At 42.0% G+C, this 22,661-nt stretch overlaps 1 protein-coding gene across 1 annotated transcript in view; it reads right to left on the bottom strand.

The window, feature by feature from the left end:
* Positions 1–289: 289 nt before the first annotated feature.
* SEMA3C (semaphorin 3C) overlaps positions 290–22,661 on the bottom strand; it is a 149,707-nt gene continuing 127,335 nt past the window's right edge. Inside the window, exons 13-18 of the mRNA XM_082239640.1 lie at positions 19,439–19,527; positions 15,357–15,398; positions 14,064–14,221; positions 9,158–9,225; positions 7,152–7,282; positions 290–5,273 (exon numbers count right to left, since the gene is read on the bottom strand). Of these exons, the coding sequence (XP_082095766.1) occupies positions 4,860–5,273; positions 7,152–7,282; positions 9,158–9,225; positions 14,064–14,221; positions 15,357–15,398; positions 19,439–19,527 (902 nt within the window). The 3' untranslated portion in view covers positions 290–4,859. The remainder of the gene's footprint in view (positions 5,274–7,151; positions 7,283–9,157; positions 9,226–14,063; positions 14,222–15,356; positions 15,399–19,438; positions 19,528–22,661) is intronic.

Raw genomic sequence — 22,661 nt, 5'->3', positions numbered from 1 at the left:
CTTACCCAAGATTCATCACCACATAATGTACTTTTCTTTTTTCTTTGGTATTATGCTTATATCTGAAATGCATTCACTAGTCTTCTGTTGAGGAATTTAAAATGATTATTTCCAAATGGATTTTAGCCTCTTGGGTCCTGTTTGGCCTCCATCCATTGGAACAAATTAAGAACATAATTTCTGTCTCATTTTCAGCTCTGTATTACATGTGGTCAAATGCTTCTAGCAAAAGAGTTACACATTCCCCCACAATGCCCCCATACCCCCCCATGCAAAACCATTCATAAAATTGATCGAACACCCTTTATTTTTCAGGCAAATAACATTTGGGATATTCAGTTAAATAGTATTGTATTACTTTTACTTTTAATCCAAGGGCTACTGAGTATTCACCGTAATGGGTTTCATCATGCTAAATTTGTACACATTACCATACTTGGTTGAAAAAAAGGGGTGGCTGGTTTTTTTTTTTTAAAAATGAAATACACATATCTACAGTAGCAATTATCACAAAGAACACATGGTTGAATGAAGATTTCAATCCAACTTTACAAATGACAACAAAGGTGTCATAAAACGAATTTCGTACACACCGATGAATAGTATTGACTTTCTTTACATTTGGCAAAGTTATGACCAGAAGATGGCATTTAAAACATTTTTTAAACAAATGCAAATATATACAGGGGGTTGCTTCCAATGCCTCTTTTCTGTTCATGCAGCAGAGTTCCACGTGCACAACAGAACCTCCCCTTCCCTGAAGCCCCCTTCACACCCTCAAAATCTTCTCCAAACAGTTGCAGACACACCCCCCCCCCGATAGAGCAGATTTTGGGTGTGTTCAGGAAGAGGAGAGGAAGGGGAAGTCATAGAACCCATTGGATACAACCCTTTTGTCAGTATCCTCAAAACAGGAAGACATTAAATAACAACAAACAAACAAACCAATACTATAAACATAAGTGTTCATGTTACGTATAGGGGGATAAACTCTGAACATGTAAAAACTCTAACGGAAACTACCCTGTACATGTAAAAAATAGGTTTGTTCATCACATTTTAGCAACTCTGTGTTCGGAGGTCAACCTGGTGGTAGGGTCTCAGGACGGAAAAGGCCAAATATCCCTAAGGTTTGTTGCCCTTAATTCCAAATGAGAACAATGACAAATTAATCATCACGTGAGTTCAGTTCAATTGCTTCCAGTGGGACTCCTGCTTGAAGCGTCTTTGTGGGATGGTGTACACACTCGCTAGGAACAGAGCAAAAAAGAAAAGCTCTGGTTTTCTTTACATTTGGCATGTGTTGATGGTAACTTGTTAAAGAAGAGGAAGCAGAGCGCAAGAAAAACGGTCAGTTCCCATAATAAAGGGATGTAGGAAATCCTCCGCTTGCTTTTTAAACTTGTTCATAAATGATCTGAAGTGAGGGATGAACAGTCACACGACATATTTTTTTTTGCAGTGGCATCAACTTATTCAGGGTGGTCAAAACAAAAGTGGATTGTGAAGAGCCCCAGAATGATTTCTCCAAGTTAAGCAAACAGGCAATGAAATGGCAAATGTAGTTCCAGGCAAGCAAGGGCAATGTCATGCACACTGCACCACAAAATCCTAATTCCACATATCCACTGATGGGGTCATGGTTGGCAGCTTAATTGAAAAGACTGGCCCAGTGTGCAGCAGCTGTGGATTCCTTGTTTGGAATCATTAGGAAAAGGATTACAAATCAATCCGGCAATACTGTAATACCTTTATACATAGCTATGCATTGTGTGACAACACTTGGAATACTATATACAGATCTGGTCACCACATATCAAAGGAGATCTTGTAGAGATGGAAAAGGCAACCCAAATTATGAATGGGTTGCGGCCATGCCCATACCTTGGGTTACCTACCATATGTACATATAAGACTTACTCCTGCTATCTATCTCTGACAAAAAGGGATAAACACGTTACTAGATTTGGGCCAAGCAAACAGGCCTTGCCTCGTACAAGATGGTGAAGGAAGCTCGCATGAGCCCGAGACTGGCTTCCAAGCAGGACATTTGGTTTATTTCCATGACCCTGGGGTTGCTCTGCTCCACAGGCTACTGTAAGCAGAATGGGTGGACAAAGCCTTAGACACATTATTGCCATCTAGTGTAAACTATTTCACAGTCATCTATAATGATTATATTTAGCTGAAGACCTGGATTTCATAAATGCTGGAGATCTGTTGCAGCTTGGAAGGCTGCAGTGGCTGCAAATCAATAAAAGGTCTTTATCTAGATACATACATTTTTCATGCAGCAGGTGTGTGGGGGAAATGTTTACGTTTTATCCCTTAAACAGTCATACCATTGTAACTATATATAAAGCAGCTTTAAAAATATTATTATGGAAAAGAAAGCTCTACTGATTTTATTAACTGAACCACACATATTGCCAACATTTTGTTTTTAATAAAGCATGTTAACTGTTGTCATTCCTCAGGCCTAATGGGCGCCTAGTCAGATATAACCATACTTGGCTGTTAGGAGAAATAAATTGTGCCCTTGAAAGCCTATCAGCCGCCGTCCTTCATCTGGAAGAAATTACAACGTTATAAATGATATTAAATGTTGTATAAACTGTACTTTGAATGTGCTTGGTAGAAGAAGAAAAAAGCCAAACGACTAACTGCAGCACTCAGAAAATAGGACCTATAAAGGACCAGCGTTCAGACTACAGGAGGTAGCTTCATTTTGTGAAGGCCCAAAATATTTTGGTTTTGTAACTTGGATGTCTCTGTGACATTGTATAGTTTTATACACACACACCATGTCCCATCATGCCATGGTTTAGTGTCCCTAAATGTTGCAAGGGAAAGGAGGACAACTCACAATGTGGATTCTGTTTTCAATAGCATCTCATGAGACGCATCAGGCGCACCTAAGTCCTGTGCTTTTCAATTGACAATTTAGGTGTCATGTCTAAGCTGGAATGCACTGAGCTGTGAAGATTGGAAAGCGGACGATGTAGTTTGGCAGAAGTGGTTTCTTCATGATCACTGGGAGAAGAGCAAAACCTCTGGTTGACAGAAGTTACTTGAAGGTAGAAGGAAAGAGTCTAAAATGGCGGCAGAATGGTGGTGGTCTTAAACAAATATGCTTACCTAATGGAGGCTGTAATTCTATAAAGTCTCATAGAAGTTTTCAACTTCAAAATTATCTCTCCCCTCATTCAAATACACAAATGGGGGGGAGAGGTGGGTGTGTTTTGATACAGGGGTGGGCAGATGATAGATCAGTGGGTGATTTGAAGCAGATCAGCAAGGGTTTCTGACACTCCATTGCTCAACAACAATGGCAACAACAAAATGACTTTCCTCTTAAAATTATACTGCTGACATGAGTAAAAGGGAGTGACCAAGTGAATTTTTGAATAGGACTGTGAGCTCTGTTCAGTTCTGTTACTCAAAACAAATTCCTGGGCTCTTTTAACTCTAATCCTTTACCTCTGGATCCACTTGGTGCGTCTCAGTGTTCCAGTAAAAAAATAAGGTAGATCCCTCAAACCTGAAGTCTGTCCTCCCCCGTTTTAATGTGTTCAATCTCCAAGTCTGCTGGAGTCATCAAAATTACAACATTGCCAAAACACAGCTGCACTGAGTTCAATAGGACTGAATCTCAGGTAGGGATGGGTGAATTTATGCATTTGTAAGCTTTACTTGGTTGTAGAACTGCATTGCAAAATTGTGAGAAGTGCAAACTTTGAATGATGCCTGTGTATGGCTTCCGAAAGTGTAAATTAGGTAGCTTCTCCTTTCAATGCAAACTGAATCAAATTCCTCCCCCATCCCTACTCCCAGGTAAGTGTGGATTGCAGCCTCAAAAGTGCTTAACTTTGGTCCTATTGCCCTCCTGCACCCACCTTTTCTGGTTTCCCAAGGCAAATGCCCCCCAAAATTGAAATACCAAAGGGCACAGGACTACTAATAGCAGCTCAACACCACCTGCCTCTACAGCCCATGTGATTTTATCCTGGTTTTAAAAGTTATAGTACCTGCCAGTGCTCTGTTCTTGCATTCATAAAGTATATTCATTGCCTACAATTAACTGGCTACATAAGGATCAAAGAACACATAGCAGAGTTTGACTCCTGAAACCTAGCAGTTCTGTCCCTGGACTGGGAATCCAAAGGTAAGCTGCACTGAAGCTTTCTGAGGAAGAAAAAATATATTTAAAAGCAATAGAGTCACATGACAGAGAGTTTACCATGTCAAAAAAGATTGGGAGTGAGCTGTACATGTAATGAACCCCACTAAGAGGGAAGGAGATATAATCATTACCACTCCCACGTTACATTTGAGAAGCCCTGAGCTGTGTTTTCAATACTAATATGAGAAACGGACTTTTAAGTGCTTGCTTCAGAGCTTTTCAATGCAATGTACCATAAACAGAGACATATATGGAAGAGACGTTCGTACAACACTTAGTACATCCCTCTTAACCCAAACGCTTCCTTTCCTTTGCCACCAAGTTTGAGATCTGGCGTGTCTGTTTCTGTGTCCCTTCTCAGGAAAAGAAAGATGGCATCTAAACGTCATGCAAGAAAGTGGGTTAAGGCAAACCATCAGGTGTTAAAGTTAAGGATCTATCTGGTGACAGGGGGCACTTCACAAATAAATCTCTTTGGATTTGGGGTTTCCCGCCTGCCCTCCTCTTTATAGCTTATGTTGGTTGCATTTCGTGATCTTTTATCATTTTTTGGGCTTGCTTTGCTAATGTTTTGTCTATGCTCTCAGCAGGAAAACAAACACCCCCCCCAAAAAAAACCCCCCAAAATCCCTTGAGGGAGGGTATGAAAAAAAGTTTGATGCTCCAGGACAAAACCTTAGGATCCAGGCAATTGATTTCTTCGGTTCCTGCTTTTCCTGCTGTTGATGAGAGCCTTCAACTTGCCATAATCCCCTCTCATCTTCTGGGAATCTTCGGCCTGCTGGCCAAGTTGCCTCGTGTCTTTGCAATATTGATTAATCATCTGCAGTTCCGAGTGGCTGAAGGCTCCTGCCAAGTCCTTTGGATGGAAGGGCAGAGACTGGAGTGAACTAGCCCAGGTCCACGGGGACCACTTTTCAGTCATGAAGGCCACCGTGTCTGAATCTAACACCTTGAAGTTCACCTTTGCTATCGTTTGCTTGAAGCCATTTTCCGTCGCAATGCAGTGATAAAGCCCTCGGTCAGCATCCTGGACAGAGCGAATCAAGAGCCCTTGTTCGGTTGATATGATCCTTTCATTAAGTTTGACCTAGAAGACAGACAGACAGCATGTGCTCTAATGTCATGGGTTTGAATATGACCAGTATAATAGAAGAAAAATCCATATTTATCTAGATATACAAGATATACAAGCCAAGCAAGCCATTTTCTTTCCACTAGACAGAGACACCCTCCTTGAAATGTATTTCTAAGGGAGAGCTATTAAACACAGCAGTGCCTTTAATATTATTAACTAATAAATTTAGTCTTGTTTTTACATCCTCATTATTATTTATTAAAGTTATTAGTCACTTTTTTGCCCTGCAAATTGAGGTGACTTACAATATTTTAAGCAAACAAACATTAAAATCGTACATTAAAAGATTTCACCTGAGCAGACAGGCCTGATGGTTAAAAGCCAAGATGGTCAAAAACTTGGTTAAAAAGGAATGTTTTGGTTTGTCAGCTGAAGATATGTAATGACGGCGCAGAGGCGAGCCTCCCCAGGGAGAATATTACACAAGCAGGGAGCCACCACTGAAAACTTAAGACCTGGAACATACTGTTTCTCATGTTGTATTTCTGTGTGTCACAGAGGCCATTAGAAAGAAGTTGACAACACAGAGCTCATGTCTTGGCGAGTCAGGAAAATCATGGGACTTGAACTCACAACTACATACCTCACTGGTGAGGCTTAAACCATAAAAACACATTTTCCAGAAGAGAATTTCAAACTGGGGGTGTAAAGCAGAGGTGGGAAACCTATAGCCCTCCAGACATTTTTGGACTTCATCTGCCATTGGCCTCGGGCAGCCTAGCCAGTGGTAAGGGGTGACGGAATTTGTAGTCCAGTGTTTCTCAAACTTGGGTCTCCAGCTGTTGTTGAGCTACAACTCCCATCTTCCCTGGCTAGGAGGACCAGTGGTTAGGGATGATGGGAGTTGTAGTCCAACAACATCTGGAGGGCCACATCTTCCCCACCCCTTTCTGCTTGCTATTATTCAGACAGGTTCATTCACAATAACAGGAGCATTTTTCTTCCTGCAGAGACACTGCCTGAGATTTGTAAATAGCAATAATTTCATTTTTTATTTATTTAAGGAAGGATAAATATGGATCCAACTTGGATCCATATACACAATTGCACTGTATCTCACAAGAGCTGAAATTTGAGAGCTTTGGAAAGGACAGTAATGGAAAATCTGATTACACAACGGTCAGGAAAATTCTTGTTGCTGTGAGTATTTTTAGTTCAGGCTAAATCCTTGCTACAAAAGCTTTCCATATCATCTTCTCTCCTGGCTCCTCAGACTTAACTCCTCTGTTACGCCTGTTGTTCCTTTCTCAGATTGGCAGCACGTTTTAACTGCTGGAGACATTCCCATGCTGCATACAGAAGGCAGGATCCAGCCAAAGCCAAGTCCTCACTGATTTCGGTTGTTATAAGGCTAAGCACATTTAGTGATAAGAGGTGGGAGGAGAATTATTCCATTTATTTATTTATTTTGCAAACCGATCAATTTGCATTTCCCAAACCAAAACACAGCTATGAATTTTGTGAAATAGGTCTCCAACCAAAAATGCATACCAGAAGTATCTATCTATTTGAGGAAAGTGCATACAAAAATGTTTATATTAGTGAAAGTAATGCACAAATTTTATTACATTGAGGGAAAGTGTTTGCTTTGAAAGAGTTAAAAAAGATATTGTGCTGGTTGTGGGTATATGCTGGTTATATGTCTAGAGTCTCAGCAACTCAGATGAGTTCGGTGCCTTGTATTTTAAGTTTCATGCTACACTGCCATGGGCATTTGGACACCAGCGTAACTCGAGAGAATATTCTATATGGACAGAAGACCCAGCCTTTATCTTCAGGGTTCCCAGCTCTTGCCTTCGACCCTCCAATGCTTTTGAGTGAATTTCTCACCTCTTTCCTTCTGTCATTGTCCTTCTGCAAGAGCCATTTAACAGAGGCCTGTGGCGATTTTGGCGTACACTCAAGGAAGGTGGTGTTATTCTTTACTCCGTACTGAATTACCTCTGCTGCATTGCGGTAAGCTGGAATGTGAGAGAGGCCAGAATTATGCTTCCTCCTGACTTGGAAATGCATTGCACTGTTTATAAAACCGGGAAGTGCATGATCACACCTGAAACAAGGAGGATCTCAGGCAGACAATATTCAAGAGCAAGAAATCTGGGGCAGAAACATAGAACTGGAGCTGTTTTAGGAAAATGCTATTTTATTCTATTAATAGCGTGGCTACAATAGATGGTTTAGTCACCTGGACTAATTCAGGATCCCATTCCCAACTCTGCCCCTGTGAGTGGGATGGAGCTGGTAGTAGACCACATAATTAGATGTTAAAATATCCTAGCCTACATTCCAAACGTATACCAGATAACGGAAATGCAAAATATCCACTGAGTTGTTCAGGCTTCATAATAGTGCAGTTTAGACAAATCATTCCTGATCACCCTTCTTCCACAAAAATTCACTCTTCCATTATTTGCTTTATTTTTAATATTGCTTGATAGATTACATTTTTATCCTGTTCTTCTTCCAAGAAGCTAAGTTTCACACCCACCCACCCCAAATCTTATCCTTTTTACTCTCAAAAACACCGTGATGTGGGTTAGACCAAGATGGGAGTGACTGGCTTCGTGGCTTCGTAGGACATTGAACCTGTATCTCCTTGATCTTAGCTGATATTAGTATAAACATGATTAAAGCAAAATGATTACGTGCAACTATAGTATGCAAATCCACTTCAACTCATGAACTCACAGTTCATTTACCATTGCATCCTGGTTTGCTTTAACCATGGTCACCAAGAAACATGGATCCTATTCTTCACTATGGTTAAATCAAATCATGGGGAGGGAGAGATTTAAGATGAAGGATGGTATATATAATCATAGTTAGGGGGACAATATATGCATGTACTGGATTGTAGTATCCAGAAATGGTTAGGAATAGCTTAGAACAGCACAAACAGAAGGGTGGGAAGATATTTTGTTCCAGAGCCAGGCTTTTGGTACATCCTTAGTAAAAAAATATTTATTTATTTTTTAATTTTAAATATTTTGGAAGCCAACAGTAATTTAGCATTCCTAATTGTCTTTGGGAACAGAATGTTTGTGGAATCATTAGCAGCCTCCGGCATTCTATTTTTAGAAATTTGTGCTCATTAAAGTCAAAATGCTGCAGCTTTATATACTCTTAAATATGGGATCAAGCAAGGGTTAAGCATCACAGTTAAAACCCAAGGCTGGGGAGAGAAAACCATAGACTTTGAACAATAAAAGTAAATGGTGATTTTTGTTTTCATATTTGTCCATTTAAATTTTGTTGTAGCTTCCTCCAATGACCACTCCAGGATTTTTGGGAGCCTTAGAGAAGGAGCCGCTCATGGTCACCTTTAACAGCAATGGGGGGTCTCTAAAAATGGCTGATCCTAACTTTGAATATATTATCCAGACGTACTTCCCAACCATTACTCTGGATTTACCTTTTTCGGAGGAAATCAATTAAAAAAAAAAAAAGTTGCCAATTGCAGTATCTCAAGGACCTCCTTCCTTACAGTATTAATTACTCCCCCCCCCAAAAAAATGGAAACACTAAGGAAAATAACAGCAGCTGTACTCCATGTGACCATGGATGTATCTTCATTTGTGATGCTGTGATACCATACTGAGACAATATTATTGTCATAGACTGTCTCGGGATCAAACCTTTTGTTTCTTGCATTGTTGTTGTTTAAAAAGATCAACATTAAATCTCCCAAACAAACATAGCACATGAAAAGGAGAAAGAAATGCTAAAAATACATGGGTGCTAAACTAATTTTTACCACTAAGCCACAGGGATATTATGATTCACTTATAAGAATGACCACATGTGTTTATAGCCCGTCATAATTCAGTTCAAATTACCTTTTAGGTTAAATCCTCGGCACTGAGTCATAGGGTTTCCATGCTTCACATCTTGTCTTCGGCTTCTCCTAAGATATTAAGGGAAAGGAGCAAGATGGAATTGCAAAAATGACTTTCGGTTCCTAGGTAGCTTTAAAAGGAAATGCAGTACTCAGGTTATTTCAAACAGTAAGGTCAATGAGCTTCCTATAAATAATTGCCCAGTCTCTATGAGAAGATAAAGTCTCATTAAGCCGCTTTATCCAGATCACAATGAACCCTTACAAGTGATTCTATACAGTGGAAAGAATGAAAGTAACTTGCATTTCATCCAAACATCTGCCTTCAGGTTTCGGGGTTTCAACAAAATGTATTTTGAGCAAGGAAACTAGAAACTAGAGACTTTTGTAATACACCTAAATGTTGCCACTTTTATGAAGCAAAAGCAGTAGGAGCAGATTGTTTACTTGGGCTTTCCATATAACACTGTCATTCTGAATGAACGCTGTAATGTTCTAATTGAGTACCACCCACCCACCCACCCACCCACATGTTTACTTGGTGCCATTGCAATTTATGCAGTTCTCAAATACGATGGTATTCTTTTAACTCATTGCTCACATAGATCCCCATTGGTTGCCCCATGCCAATGTTTCACCCTCTCCCTTATGCACATTGTGCATTCTTCCCCACAACAGTGGCCCAAGTTCTAGAGTGTGAATGGGAAAACAAACCAATTCATGACAATAGAACTAAACATTACCGAAACATTATCAGAGAAGCTGGAAGAATGGAAATGTCACTTGCAATGTGCAGTTCTGTACTGAATAGCAATATGAAATTTGGAGGAGTGGGACTTAACTAAATTGAACTTAAAGCACTTATGAACATAGGAAGTTGCCTTCTATGGACCATTGTCCCATCCAGCTGAGTACTGTCCACTCTGACTGGCAGCAACTCTCAAACATCTCAGGAAGAAGTCTTTACAAGCTCTTTCTCTGGAGAGGCTTTTAAATTGGCGGTCTTGTAGGCTGAACATGGGAACTTCTACGTGCAAGGTGTGAGCTCTATGGCTGCACAAAGCTACTATGCATACATAAGAGACACAGTGCTATGTAAATATTAGCACCTCAGAAGAAGGATGACAGAATTTCTCAGCCAAACCTTCACTGAGAAAGTTTCTGCTAGTTGAATGTTACTCAAGGCTGGCTCAAGATTTTTTGCTGCCTTGGGTGGCTGCACTACGAAATCCATGTAGATCCCCTATAGTCTTGTAGATGAACTTAAAGCACTTATGCCCAACTTCATTCATGCTCCTAAAAATATTGCTGTCCCAAGTGTCACCTGAGTTTGTGCGCAGTTAGATGTCACTATATAAACTACATATGTGTGGACTCATATAGTAAGATATTTAGTTGTATTTCATTATTGTCTTCTGTATTATGTAGTCCATATGATGGCTGATAATATTTTAATTATATATTTTTCATGGAAAGTATCCTCTTTATATGGGAGTGTGGTGATTTCCCTTTCATTGGGTTGCAGCATCAACAAGCTTACACGGTTTGAAATGCCATGTCTCCTCCACTTCCCTTTATAGAAAACTGTCAGAATTATAGTTATGGATCAAGTTGCTGGATCTCCAACAGAGTTCTCAGCAGTGTTACAAAACTATAATTCCTACTGTTGTTGGTGAGGAGGGGGAAGATGACAAAATAGTTAAGAACATAAGAAGAACTGGCTGAATCAGGCCAGTGACCCACCTAGTCCAGCCAAGGAGAAGGCCGCAAGTAGGAAGAACCACAGCAACTAATTTTCAGAAGCATATTGCCTCTGACAGCGAGGGCAGAACATGGCAATCAGGTTTAGGAGTCACTGGTAGCCTTATCACCCATGAATTTATCAAACTCTCTTTTAAAGACATTCAAGTTGGTGGCCATCACTGCCTCCAGTAGGAGCAAATGCCATAGTTTAACTATGCAATGTGTGCAATGATTAGGCAACTGCACTTTCTTTCCTTCAGGGTGGTCATTCTAAGGATTCATCCCATAGAAGGAACCTCTATTTATCCATTCATAAAACCTTGCCTTAACAGAAGCCAGAAATATGTGGTTTGTATCCAATGTTCGTCATACACAGAGTAAGCCCACTGTAATTTATGGACATGACTAAGAGGCCAGTTAATTTCAAGGGGTGTGCTCTGAGCTGTATTTACTTGGATACAACACACTGGCTCTTAAAAGAAAATTATTGAACAGAAATACTTACATGCTGAAATACAGCATGCTGACCCATGATCTTTAATACTAACAATCATAACTTGGCTGGGGTTCTCTGATCATCTCAAGAGAATATTGTAAGCAGAAGAAATGAGATGTGTCTACAAATTCTAGCATTGCTTGCTTGTTTTTTCTCTCTCCAGAAGTTCCATACACACACTAATTCATGGAGAAGAGGTCTAATGACAGCTATTGTCCATGATAACTATGTTTTGCCTTCAGACTTAAGAGGCTCTTGTGATCAAATCCTGCATGTGGGTTTCTCATGGGCACCTGGCTGGCCACTGTGAGAGAACAGGATGATGGTGGACTAGTGGAGCCATCAGACTGCTCCAGCAAGCATTTATGTTCATACTGAAATCTGCATTTTAAAGGAGCCTATAGCCCTGGTGAAGAATGGACAAGTAGAAACATTTGTCAAGAAAGATGTGTCATGAGTGTATTTTGGAAATAAGGACATGATCAGATATCCTGAAGTTCTGTTTTGGGAACAAAATTTAGTAGGAATCCAAAGGGCAAAGGAATAACAAATGCAGCCTACATAAAAGCTACTACTACTGTCTAGACTTTGAGACTTGACTTCACTCCAATTACTGATGTTTTCTCAATCATAATCTGTTGTGTTTTTTTTAAGATAAAGAAACAACTTATTTCCTAAACATATGAAAACCAGACTTCATTCAATATGCATTTATTTTTTCTCCCCACTATAAAAAGCAAAGGATATGCAAAACATTATCTCAACTAGATGATGTATTCTGCTAACATGCTGGAGGTATTAAGAAATCCATAGGCATTTGTAAATGTTTGGCTAGGTTCAGTCCACACCTATACTATACTTGGCAATTGGATAAAAGCATCTGAAACCAGCAATTGCCATCCATCCCTTGTAGGAAGGACATGTTGCCTTATTCCAAAGCACCAGAGCACCGCTGGGAAATAAAGTAACTATAGTAACACAGGGAACTAAAGTAATGCTCTGTGTCTTAACTTCCAGAATAGACAAGGCTTTATTGAGCCTTATATTTGATATGGCTTTAATACCACTTCCAAATGCTAGCAGAGAAAAGAATTTAGTATTGATGAATGCAGTTGCTCATTGGCAGTCACAAATTCTGTTTTTGCTCATTTCAGAATAGGATGTAAATGAGAGATAGTAATGGCTCGGGGATGAGAGCACATCTTTTGTTCACCAAATGGAGCCTATCAGCCACCAGGTAAGATGGTTCCCTAGGGACTTGTGAAATCACAGGAACAAAAGAAGCTTCCTTATACTGAATAAGGCTAATGATCCAGCTGGCTTAGTGAAGTCTAATCTGATTGGCAGCTGCTCTCCAGGATTTCAGACTGGGATCCGTCAGGTTGAAAACTCCTCAATAAAGCAAAATCAGGAAGGGCTCAAATCTGCCTAAATCATGTTCCTTGGCTACGTATTAAAAATGGACACTAGTATTAGAAACTGATGTCCTGTAACTTTAGATACTCCCTCCAGATAGTGGCAAATGAAATCACGACAGCAGCAAAAACAATTTCTGATAGTTTTTGTTTTTTTTTAATGTGATCAGTAAACTATTCTGCTGTGTTGATTATCTGTCAGTGAAGAGTCTTCTATGGCAGTGTTTCCCAACCGGTGTTCCACGGCACACTACTGTGCCGTGAGACATTGGCTGGTGTGCCGTGGGAGGGAGGCAGGCGAGTCGGGCGGTGAGAGGCGGCGGCGGCAAGGATCCACGTCGAGCCGGGGGCGGCTCCGCGGTGGTGGTGCCGAGCGGCGGGGCAGCGCGTGCAAAAGGGAGGAGCGCGAGACAGCGGAGGAGGAAGAGGCCGGCATGTCCGGGCAGCAGCAGCAACAACAGCAGCAGCAACTCCCGGCGACGGCTCCTCAAGCCCCGCCGCCGCCCCCTCCTCCGCCCGCTATTGCCGCCACCACCACAACAGCCGCCACCGCCTCAGTTGCCGCCGTCCCTCAGTCCCTCGCTCTGCTGCCTCCTCCCACCCCCAAAGCTTGGAGGTTCCCCGGCAAGGGGGAGGGAAAAAACTTTCACTTTCGTGCGTCCCTCCCGGCGTGACGCTGCACGCTGACGTCACGGGGCTGTGCCGCGGTGGTGTGCCGCGAGATTTTTTTCATTAAACAGGTGTGCCGTTGCCCAAAAAAGTTTGGGAAACACTGTTCTATGGTTCTATCCAATGTTGCATGATCAGCATTCCACTCATGCAACAAGATTTGCCCTTGTCCTTCCTCTTCGTCCCCTTCCCTCATCTCCCTGCAACGCCCAAAAAGCTGTTCCATTGAGGCCCTCAATACTACGGAGCAGATTTTGAGGGTGCCCAAGGATCGGAGAGGAGGGGCCAGTTCTGTTGCACAAGGGGACGAGTGGAATGGCAGTGTTGGATACAACCTCTATATGGAATCTGTTTGACGGGGAAAAACCAGGCCCTCAGTACATTCAAGGAAGTGCAACACCTTTGCAATGCAAAGACTTCAAGTAGCAATGCTTTGCCAATAAAAATGGGTGGTATTTTTTAGCCTTTAAAACATTAACAGTGAAAAACACTCCATTCCAATATCGTATTAAATGCCTAGCAAAGGTTAAATGCTGTCTTATGGGGTTTTTTTTTCTTCCAAAGACAATCTAACACTTTGTCACCTTTTCCCTGTTGGGTAGAACCTGGAGCAGGAATTGCCGTCCCAAGCACAGTAAGGGTCTCTGGCGAGGCAGCAGTCGGCACAGGCCGTCCCGTAAATATGACAGCGGTGCAAGGAAACCTGGGTGACCCCTTCGTCCGAGCTCACGTACAACTGTTGCTGTTTGACAGGAAAGGGAGAGATTTATTTCAGGCACTGAGATTAGAAGAGGAACTTTAGCCAGGATGCAACTAATAAAGGACTAAGCTCTCCCATTCTTTAGGTATTAACAGTGAAACCAAGAGGTGAGCTACCTATGGGTAGAAGGCCAAAATAAACATAGGAGATCTGTGCTATAATATGCCTATAACATTATACCTTCCTGTTAGAAAATACTTAGGGGGGAATGTTAATGCTTTTGAAACACTGAGGGTCATTGTTCTCCTTTGTCAGGCAGAGGGCTGCACTCAGCTTTGGAGATCTGATATGCTACTTCTTTCTAGGTACTTTAAAGTTCTTGGGCCATTTTACCCAGAAGAGACCCACTGAAATTAATGAGCACGGCTAAGTTAGGCCCATTAATTTCAATAGGTCTATCCTGAGTAAAACTTAGCTGAGTACCACCTATTGCCCCAAAAGAACCATTATGCTGCATGTGGTCTTCAGCTCCTATCCCCCCCCCGAATAACATGTCAAAAGAACCACTTTATATAATGAATGATGAATGCACATATGAAGTTGTTACCCACAAGTATTTCATCGTATATATGTACAATAGAATGGACACATGTAGCTGCTTTGGATATGACAACAAGTACTATGAGTACAATCCAGCCACCTCAAAGCACTTTGAGTCGCCCTTGATTTCAATGGCAGAGAATTAAGCATGCATTTTTAAGCCAATGATGTAAAAGAGGATGTAAAAGTGCTCATCTTTGACTGGGTTGTGTCCCATGTCTACATCTACGGGAATCCCTTAATCTACAGCATGGTGGCCCACAGCAATATAGTTCAAATTGTATGAACACGGGAGAGTCTGTTTTAAAGTCCTGCTCACATATGGCGCTTTTTGGCAATCATAGAGCAAGTCACTTTCTCTCACCCTAACCAACCTCATAGGTTGGTGCAAATATAACTTCAAAGAGGACACAATAAAATGGGTTGGGCCCAGACTAAGCCAAATGCATATGCAGTTGAAATCAATGTGGCAAGTTAGTCATGATCTACAATATCTGCAAGTTATACATCTATAGAGATGCATTTAAAATGACATTAACCCCAGACCATAGCTGCTGAATATTATTCCTTTCCTTACCTTTTTAGATGAAATGGCCATTGTTGTTATAGGAACATTATTCTGCAAGACAAAAATAAATGATAGCTCCAAATTCCAGTCTTCTATTTTGGTTAACCACAGTCATAACATTTTCCAGTACATAGAACAGCACCCCATTCTTCTAGAAATACTCCCCCCCCTTCACAGTCTCATCGTTTGCCCCTCATCATTCTCTTTGACAACGCAATGTTTGACATGGATAAAATATTGAGGCTATGCGCATGAGCCCCTTGTCTTGACAACTTTGAGCCCCTCACCACAAACACTTGCAACTTAGACAATTCCAGATGAAGAGCCCATCAATAGCCACCTCAGGACTGAAGATAGCCAGCTTATGCCTTCAAACCATCACGTTCTGTAGGCAACAAATCCCTGTATTTATGCTTTGAAGATAATAGTAAGGAACATTTTATGCCACAGCTCATATTTAATTAGCACGTGAGGAGGATGAAGGGGAATATCTAACATTTCCTGCACGCAATACCTAACGTTGCACACAATTTCATGGTGTGAGCTTTAGATTATCGATGGAAAACGTCAGCATTAAAAACGAAGTGTTGCTCTGTTTGACGTTTTGTTTGCATTTGGGTTATTCAAAGGACACATGGAGTTATCCAGCACATTGCTCTCTTTTGCTCCACTGGCCTTCGGTTGAACACAAAAAGGGCAAAAGACTCCACCACAGTGTTAACAAGCATGTCATGTTGAATTAGAGAGACAGTATGCACTCTATTTGTATATATAATAGACAAGAGTGTGAATCATTATTCTGGGGCTCAGGGATTAACTAGAATGAGAAAAATGAAGTTATGGCAGATCATGTTGAACTGGATCCAGCTGCATGGAAGATATGAAGTGGAACAGACAAGGCGGGGTAGACAGAAGATAGACTTGTGGTGGCCCATCGACCAATATATTGACCATCTAGTATCTGCTGGTTGTTGGGATTCTTGCAAAGAATGCTAGGTGGGCGTGAGTCTGATCCTGCATTCTACTTCTTATGCATGCTCAGGATCACTGAAGACAAATTAGTTATGTCTTAATTGTTAGGCAGCTCAGTGAATGCACTGTTGCTTGTTAAGCAACTCAGTTTGTTGGATGAGAGGGTTTCTTTCTAATAACTGTTCCGCTGCTGCTGCTGCACAACACAGAAGACTGAAATGGGTCCATGTCTGAAGACCATACTGGGGAACACTTATTTTGAAACGAATGATCACATTTGCTGTTTTAAACTTAACACTGCAGGTCATATACAGCAAATGTTGCACCATGGAATATCCCCCTCAACAAGAAAGGCCACAACATTTGGGACTCTCTAAAATGGCAAGTAACAGGGGGGTGACAAAAGTTTTAAAAATTTTGTATGGTGTTGAGAATGTGAACAGAGAGAAGCCTCTCTTCTTCACTCATGACATTAGAATCCCATGAACAGCAAAACAGGACAGACAAAAAGAATAACTGCACCAGCCAGGCAAACTGAGGGGGGCTCTGGTGACCTCAAGGTTTGCAGAAGCACAAACAAAACCCCTCCTAAACTGTCTGTTTGGGGTGGAAGATGGGGGATATGGAAGCAGGCAGAGAATGGAATGGATCATCCTGCAAAATAACATGACCAGCTGGGACCTTAAACAGAAGCAGACCGCATCACAACATTTTGTTGTGGAACCCACTTGTTAACTTGTTTTGAACAGTCAGTGGAGTGAGCAAGGCTTACTGGCTTACTATAAACCACTTCAAACACACCGGTGGCGGGGGGGGGGGGAGGAACAGGAGTGGTTTTCACTGCCATTGCCCCTCTACTGATCTGATCTTACAAAGGTAGCTGCTGCTGGACCAATTCCAAACATATTGGCTCCAATTCTGGATATCTATCACAAACATAATAGCAAGGTGAATTCAGGCTCTGATTTAAGAATCCTAAAACCTGCCCCAGACAGAAAGAAAGGAAAGCGGAAGAGGATCAGATAGTGACTATTCACCTGCCTCTCGGTTATTTATGCTTTTCTTAGATCTCATTTAGATGCATATTTTCCTTAGGAACCAAGAAGAGGAGTGGCAGGGATAATTAGCTGAAAGAAAAGAAGGCTGGATAACAAGCTGGTAGAAAAAGGTTGCCAAATGTTCTAAAATCCCCTCCGGCATTCTCTACTCATCTCTGGAAGAGATTTCAGAAGACTTAATAGTCATGCCAATGAAGTTGTCCAAATTCTTGCCTGGAAACAAGCGTTCTGTGCTTATAAAACCCGCCTTGAAATGGCAGGTGAACTGTACAGGCCTCAACATTCTTTTCTGGTTTGGATGAAATCCAGGTCAAAGAAGAAATCCTGGTTTCCCTTCCACATCTGTCTCCACTGCCCTTTCCATCTCAAAAAGCTGTGCCCCACCACACATATGCTTACCTCTCCTTCAAAGCTGGGAAGTGGCATCCAGAGTTGGGGGGGGGGGCGTTGCTTGGGCTTGTTTGTTTATTGTCTCCCTTCCCCCTCCCCACCATTCCATCACACTGGCTAGCAGCATGTACCAGACTGTGAAAGAAGCAATTATCCCAAGGGCTTCTGATAGGTGGGATAGGTCAAATTTGGATTGGCTCAAAGATAAGCAGAGCTATTTCCTGATTTGGGGAGGGGGTGTTAAGTCCAATTCAAGCAGAAGGAGGCTATTAGTCAGATCCTGGCTTACAAGTAGGCACATTTAATCTGATGAGAATAAAGGAACATTTAGGAACATAGATACACAAGTTGTTGTTTTAAACTGGGTAAGATCATCAATCCATCTAGTTTATTATTACCTACACGGTCTCTCCAGGGTTTAAAGGTAAAAAGACTTTCCTGTTTTGCTCTAATGGAGGAGCATGTCTACGTCTCAAGACGGGAGCCGTTAAGAAATAACTCACAAGGTATCAGTGAAGTTAACTTTTTATTCAAAGAAACAAAAACAGCTCACCTCTTCCCAGTAGGTCTTGCCCCAATGAGGCATTTGTGAGAACTGAAGGTCCCTGCTTCCCTACAGCTCCCTATGTCTCCTCCCTTGGGTCCTCCCCAAGTGATCTGAGAACTTCTCCGCTTTATCTGTCTCTGCTCTGCCCTGGTCACACCTCTGCAGGTTCTGGGAGACCAGGGGGGAGGGGACTTGTTCACAGCAGGAGGGGGAAACCCCCTGGCTTCTTCAGTAGCCTGCCATATTTCTGCCTCTTAGCCCCTCGTCTCCAGCCTCTGATTCTGCACTGTTCTCTGCCACAGCCCCTTCCTACTCATTAAACCCTGTTACCTCTTCAGTTTCTGACACCTCCTGCTCCTAGTCTGCTCCCTCTTCTGCCTTGGACCATTCACCATCGTCCCACCACCATCCCCAGGCTCTGAGTCTTCTTTTCTTGGGGGTTCCCAAACTGGTGCCTCCCACCACTCCTCTGCAACCAGCCAAACCCTACCCTCTTCCATTATGTTCCGTTATAGAGGGATTCAGCAAGATGATTATTTATTTATTAAATTTGTATACTGCCCTCCATCCAAAAATCCCAATGTGGTTCATAGCGGAGAAATACAAAATGACTGACAAAGCCTGGTTCATTTCCTTTCTCAACTATTTATCCCAGGTCTATGGTTTTCTAACACCAGGAACATCTGGGCTTTCAATACATACAGGAGAGCAAAACTAAGCCTATTTTCCTTAAGATTTGTAGCTTGCCATCAGAAATCCTATCAGATCAACAAAAAAGCAAGAGAATTTGGCATTCCTCTGCAAGCGGTTGAAAGAAAAATAACAATATAGCAAAAAGGCCCGTTTATGGAAGCCGCTGTATCGTGGGGAGGGGAGGAGAAACAGTTATCGAAATCCTTTAAGCCAGGATGACAACATAAGAAAAATAAGCAATTTAAATGCCGTATAGAAGATTTAAGACTCTTCACTTGGAGAACTCCAGCCTCAAAAAAAGTTACACTGTTCCTCATTCGATCGTTTATCGAAGACATTTCAGTCAAACCAGGCTATATTAGATCAAAGTGTTTTGCACAGATGAAGACACCCGTGAGACAAATAAGGCCGAGGGAGAGAGAGAGACCAACCTTAAAAACTTCCAGTTCTTCTAAGATGAGTTCTCCAGTTGCAGAGGAGTTAGTGGGCAGGACCACCACCTTCTGTACTGTACCCTGGTCTGGAACAGAGAAGGAGTAGCAGGAGGGGGAGGAAAGGAAGAGAGAGGGAGAGAACAAAAAATAATTAAAAGGATGCAATGCTGAAAACAATAGATGAGAGAGCTGTGGCTGCCCTGTGTCTAACAGCATGCAGGAACTTCATGATAAAACCAACATCTTCCAATGGAATATCTTGCAACTGCTATGGATAACATCTTCCATCATAGTTTTAAAAATACTAATGTCACAATATCTAGCATAATAGGTTGTGTGTGTGTGTGTGTGTGTGTGTGTGTGGTTTTTAAAAAAATTATTAATATTTTTCTCATGTTCTTCCAATGGAAAAGCCCCCCCCCCCATTGCTAATTGTTGCATGTGTGGCTAGCATTGCAATTTCCCTTCCTCATACACTGCAGCCCTGATGACAACTGCTCCCCAAGCCACAATACTGAATGTGACTGCTAATCACATCATCAATGTTAAGTGTAGTTGGGCCCTAAGGTTTTGTGAAAAGCAACCTTTGCAGGCTAATTTGCAAGGCTATGTTCAGCCAGGGTCTAAAGCTACAAGAATCATGAACACTGCCAAAAGGAGTGAAATCATGTTTTTCAGAAAGGAAAAAGAGTTGGATCAAACATATTTCTCTGCATGCAATTTCTGCCTATGTTACCAGTGGAAGGAGTAATATTTTAACTCCCCCTCTGACGCCCACTGGGCCCATCCGATCACTGAGGCAACCTCACTAGTATTACACTTCATGGGACTGGTACATCGGAGAGTGTGGTTCAAATTAGAAATGTAGGAAACTCCTTAAACATAGGAAAGCTCCACCACCTTTCCTAAATTTCTTGGTTTGCCAAGGAAGAACCCCCAAATTCACAACCAAAATTCACTTTAGCTTAAAGGTGGCAGTGCCTTTAGGCCAGGCATGTGATAGCCTTATTTTTTGTTCACCCCCATGCAATATAGAGACACTCCCAAATTTGCATACACATAGCTCCAAAGCCGATATGACATAAATTGGGGCTTCCCCTGAAATGCAAAAAGCAGCGTAGGATAGGTGTTTTTTGGGGGGGTGGGTGGGTGGAGGACTATGGCAGGGAGAGGAATAGCTAAAATTCCCCACCCCCAACCTGCATGATCCCAAGGCTGGTCAGGCTTCTCTGTGAATATTTTTTGCACAAGAAGAAGCTAGGCACATTACTTACTTACTTAATTTCAAGACCACTTTCTATCCATCAGGATCACAGGGCATTCATTCATACTAAGGCACCAATAAAACAGTCTTTTTTAAAAAAAACACCACACAATAAGATCATAACTGAGCCAGTTAAGACAACTGTATCATTAAAATGACAACTATTTCTGCAACAAACTGATGATTTCATTTTCAGATAATTTCATCCCACGTCTCAGCTCTCCCATAGTCCTGGGCCTTAAGGCAAGGGTAGAAGAAGCCCACCAACAAAGGTGTCATGTGTGCTTCCGGGGGTGGGAGTTCTACAACGTTTATAAAATGAGAGAATGAAATTGACAGATTCATGCATCCCTACTTGCAGATGTTAGGACTACATCTCTTATCTGCTCTAGCCAGTCAAGGCTCCCAGATACCATTTGCTCAGTTACAGTCAAAGAACTATGACGGTTTACATCAGGCTACGGTTTGCATCACACTATACACAGCACTTAGGTGGTATGGAACACCCAGATGTTTGGCTGTTTATGCAGTAAGTTCAACTTTCTAATTCAAGGGAAAAGTTCAACTCTTTCCATATATTTGTAATACAAGCCAGCCAAAAGAGAACGTTCTAGTCAGTATCTTCAAAAGAGAGACTTCAAAACAGACCTATAAAAGCCCTTCCCTAAGAAAACAAACAAACAAGCAAGCAAAAGACAACATCTGAAAGGACAAGCTAAGCCACATCATAAAAACCACCATCAGCACCACAATGGTAAGAAGTGCTGACCCGGGTGACAGTTTTATGAGGGAACCTTCTCCTTTGTGGTGGTCCCAGCTCCCCACCTCCCAGCCCAAGGATGAGACAAATTACAATTGCAGTTCTGGCTCAAATATGCATGTCTGACCTCAAGGGCAAGAAAACAAAAAGAAGAGAAAAGGGAAAGCCTAAAAATAAAAATAAATTCTGCTTGGAACATTTCTGTCAAGTGAAAGTACAAGGATCCACTGGGATGACAAAAGACTCCAGGTTCTTCTTGCTGGTCTTGACAAAACTCCCACTCTGCTGCCCTCGGGACTGTTCAGATGTTTCCCATCAGGACCATCCAAAATTATTTCAGAAACTAATTCAAGTGAAACTTGGTGGCAATTTAGGGAGACTTGTGCTCCTGTGTGAAATGTTAATTTATTAAATTTATATCCTGCTGTAGCAGATCCCACCTTCCTGACTACCAATGGCAGCGGACCCACCGCTCTGTATACCACCACAGGTTTCTGTGCAAAGTAAAACCGATGCTTGGAGACTTAGGCAGAAGTTGAACAATTACTTTGAATATATAACAGACCCAGGGGATCCCCACTAACTGGATTGAGAGCCTTCTCTTTCTAAAAGATCTCTACCCTCCTGACTGGAATGAGACCCAAGTAGACTCACAGCTTCTACTTCTCCTGCTCAGACTCAGCCCTCCAGTTAACTCCTGTCTCAATACTCTCCGAAGACACTAAACACTGCCTTCCAATCTAAGCTCAGACTCCTTTCTCTAATTGTAGACATTTCCCTCAGAGTGGATGTTACACACAGATCAGCCCTAACTCTCCTTCTTTCCCACCTTCTCTCTCTTCAACTATCTCCCCCTCTGAACTCTCTCTCAGAAATGGGTCCTTTTATCCCCCCCCCCCAGTGCTGCTCCACCCCCCTCCATCTTGGTAGCCAATCAGAGAGAGGCTCCAGCCCTCTGGTAGAATCCCAAGTCACTGCATCACCAGACTCTGGTCTGGCTCAGCTGTCAATCACAGCTGTCCTTCCTCCCAAAGTTGCTCCGGGCAGCAGACCTTATCCAAACCCTTTTTTGTTTCCAATTTGAGACATGCTGGAAGGTTGCTGCTGAGGCAGACAAGAAAGCTATATGGAGTGAAGCAAAAAAAAGGGGGTTCAATAAGGCCAGCACATTGTTTTGGGCAGGCAAATGTACCTGG

The sequence above is a fragment of the Podarcis vaucheri genome (assembly GCF_965113315.1).
Source record: "Podarcis vaucheri genome assembly, chromosome: 10".
NCBI lineage: Eukaryota > Metazoa > Chordata > Lepidosauria > Squamata > Lacertidae > Podarcis > Podarcis vaucheri.
Note: the sequence above shows the minus strand (reverse complement) of the source record. Positions and strands in the feature narration are given on the sequence as shown.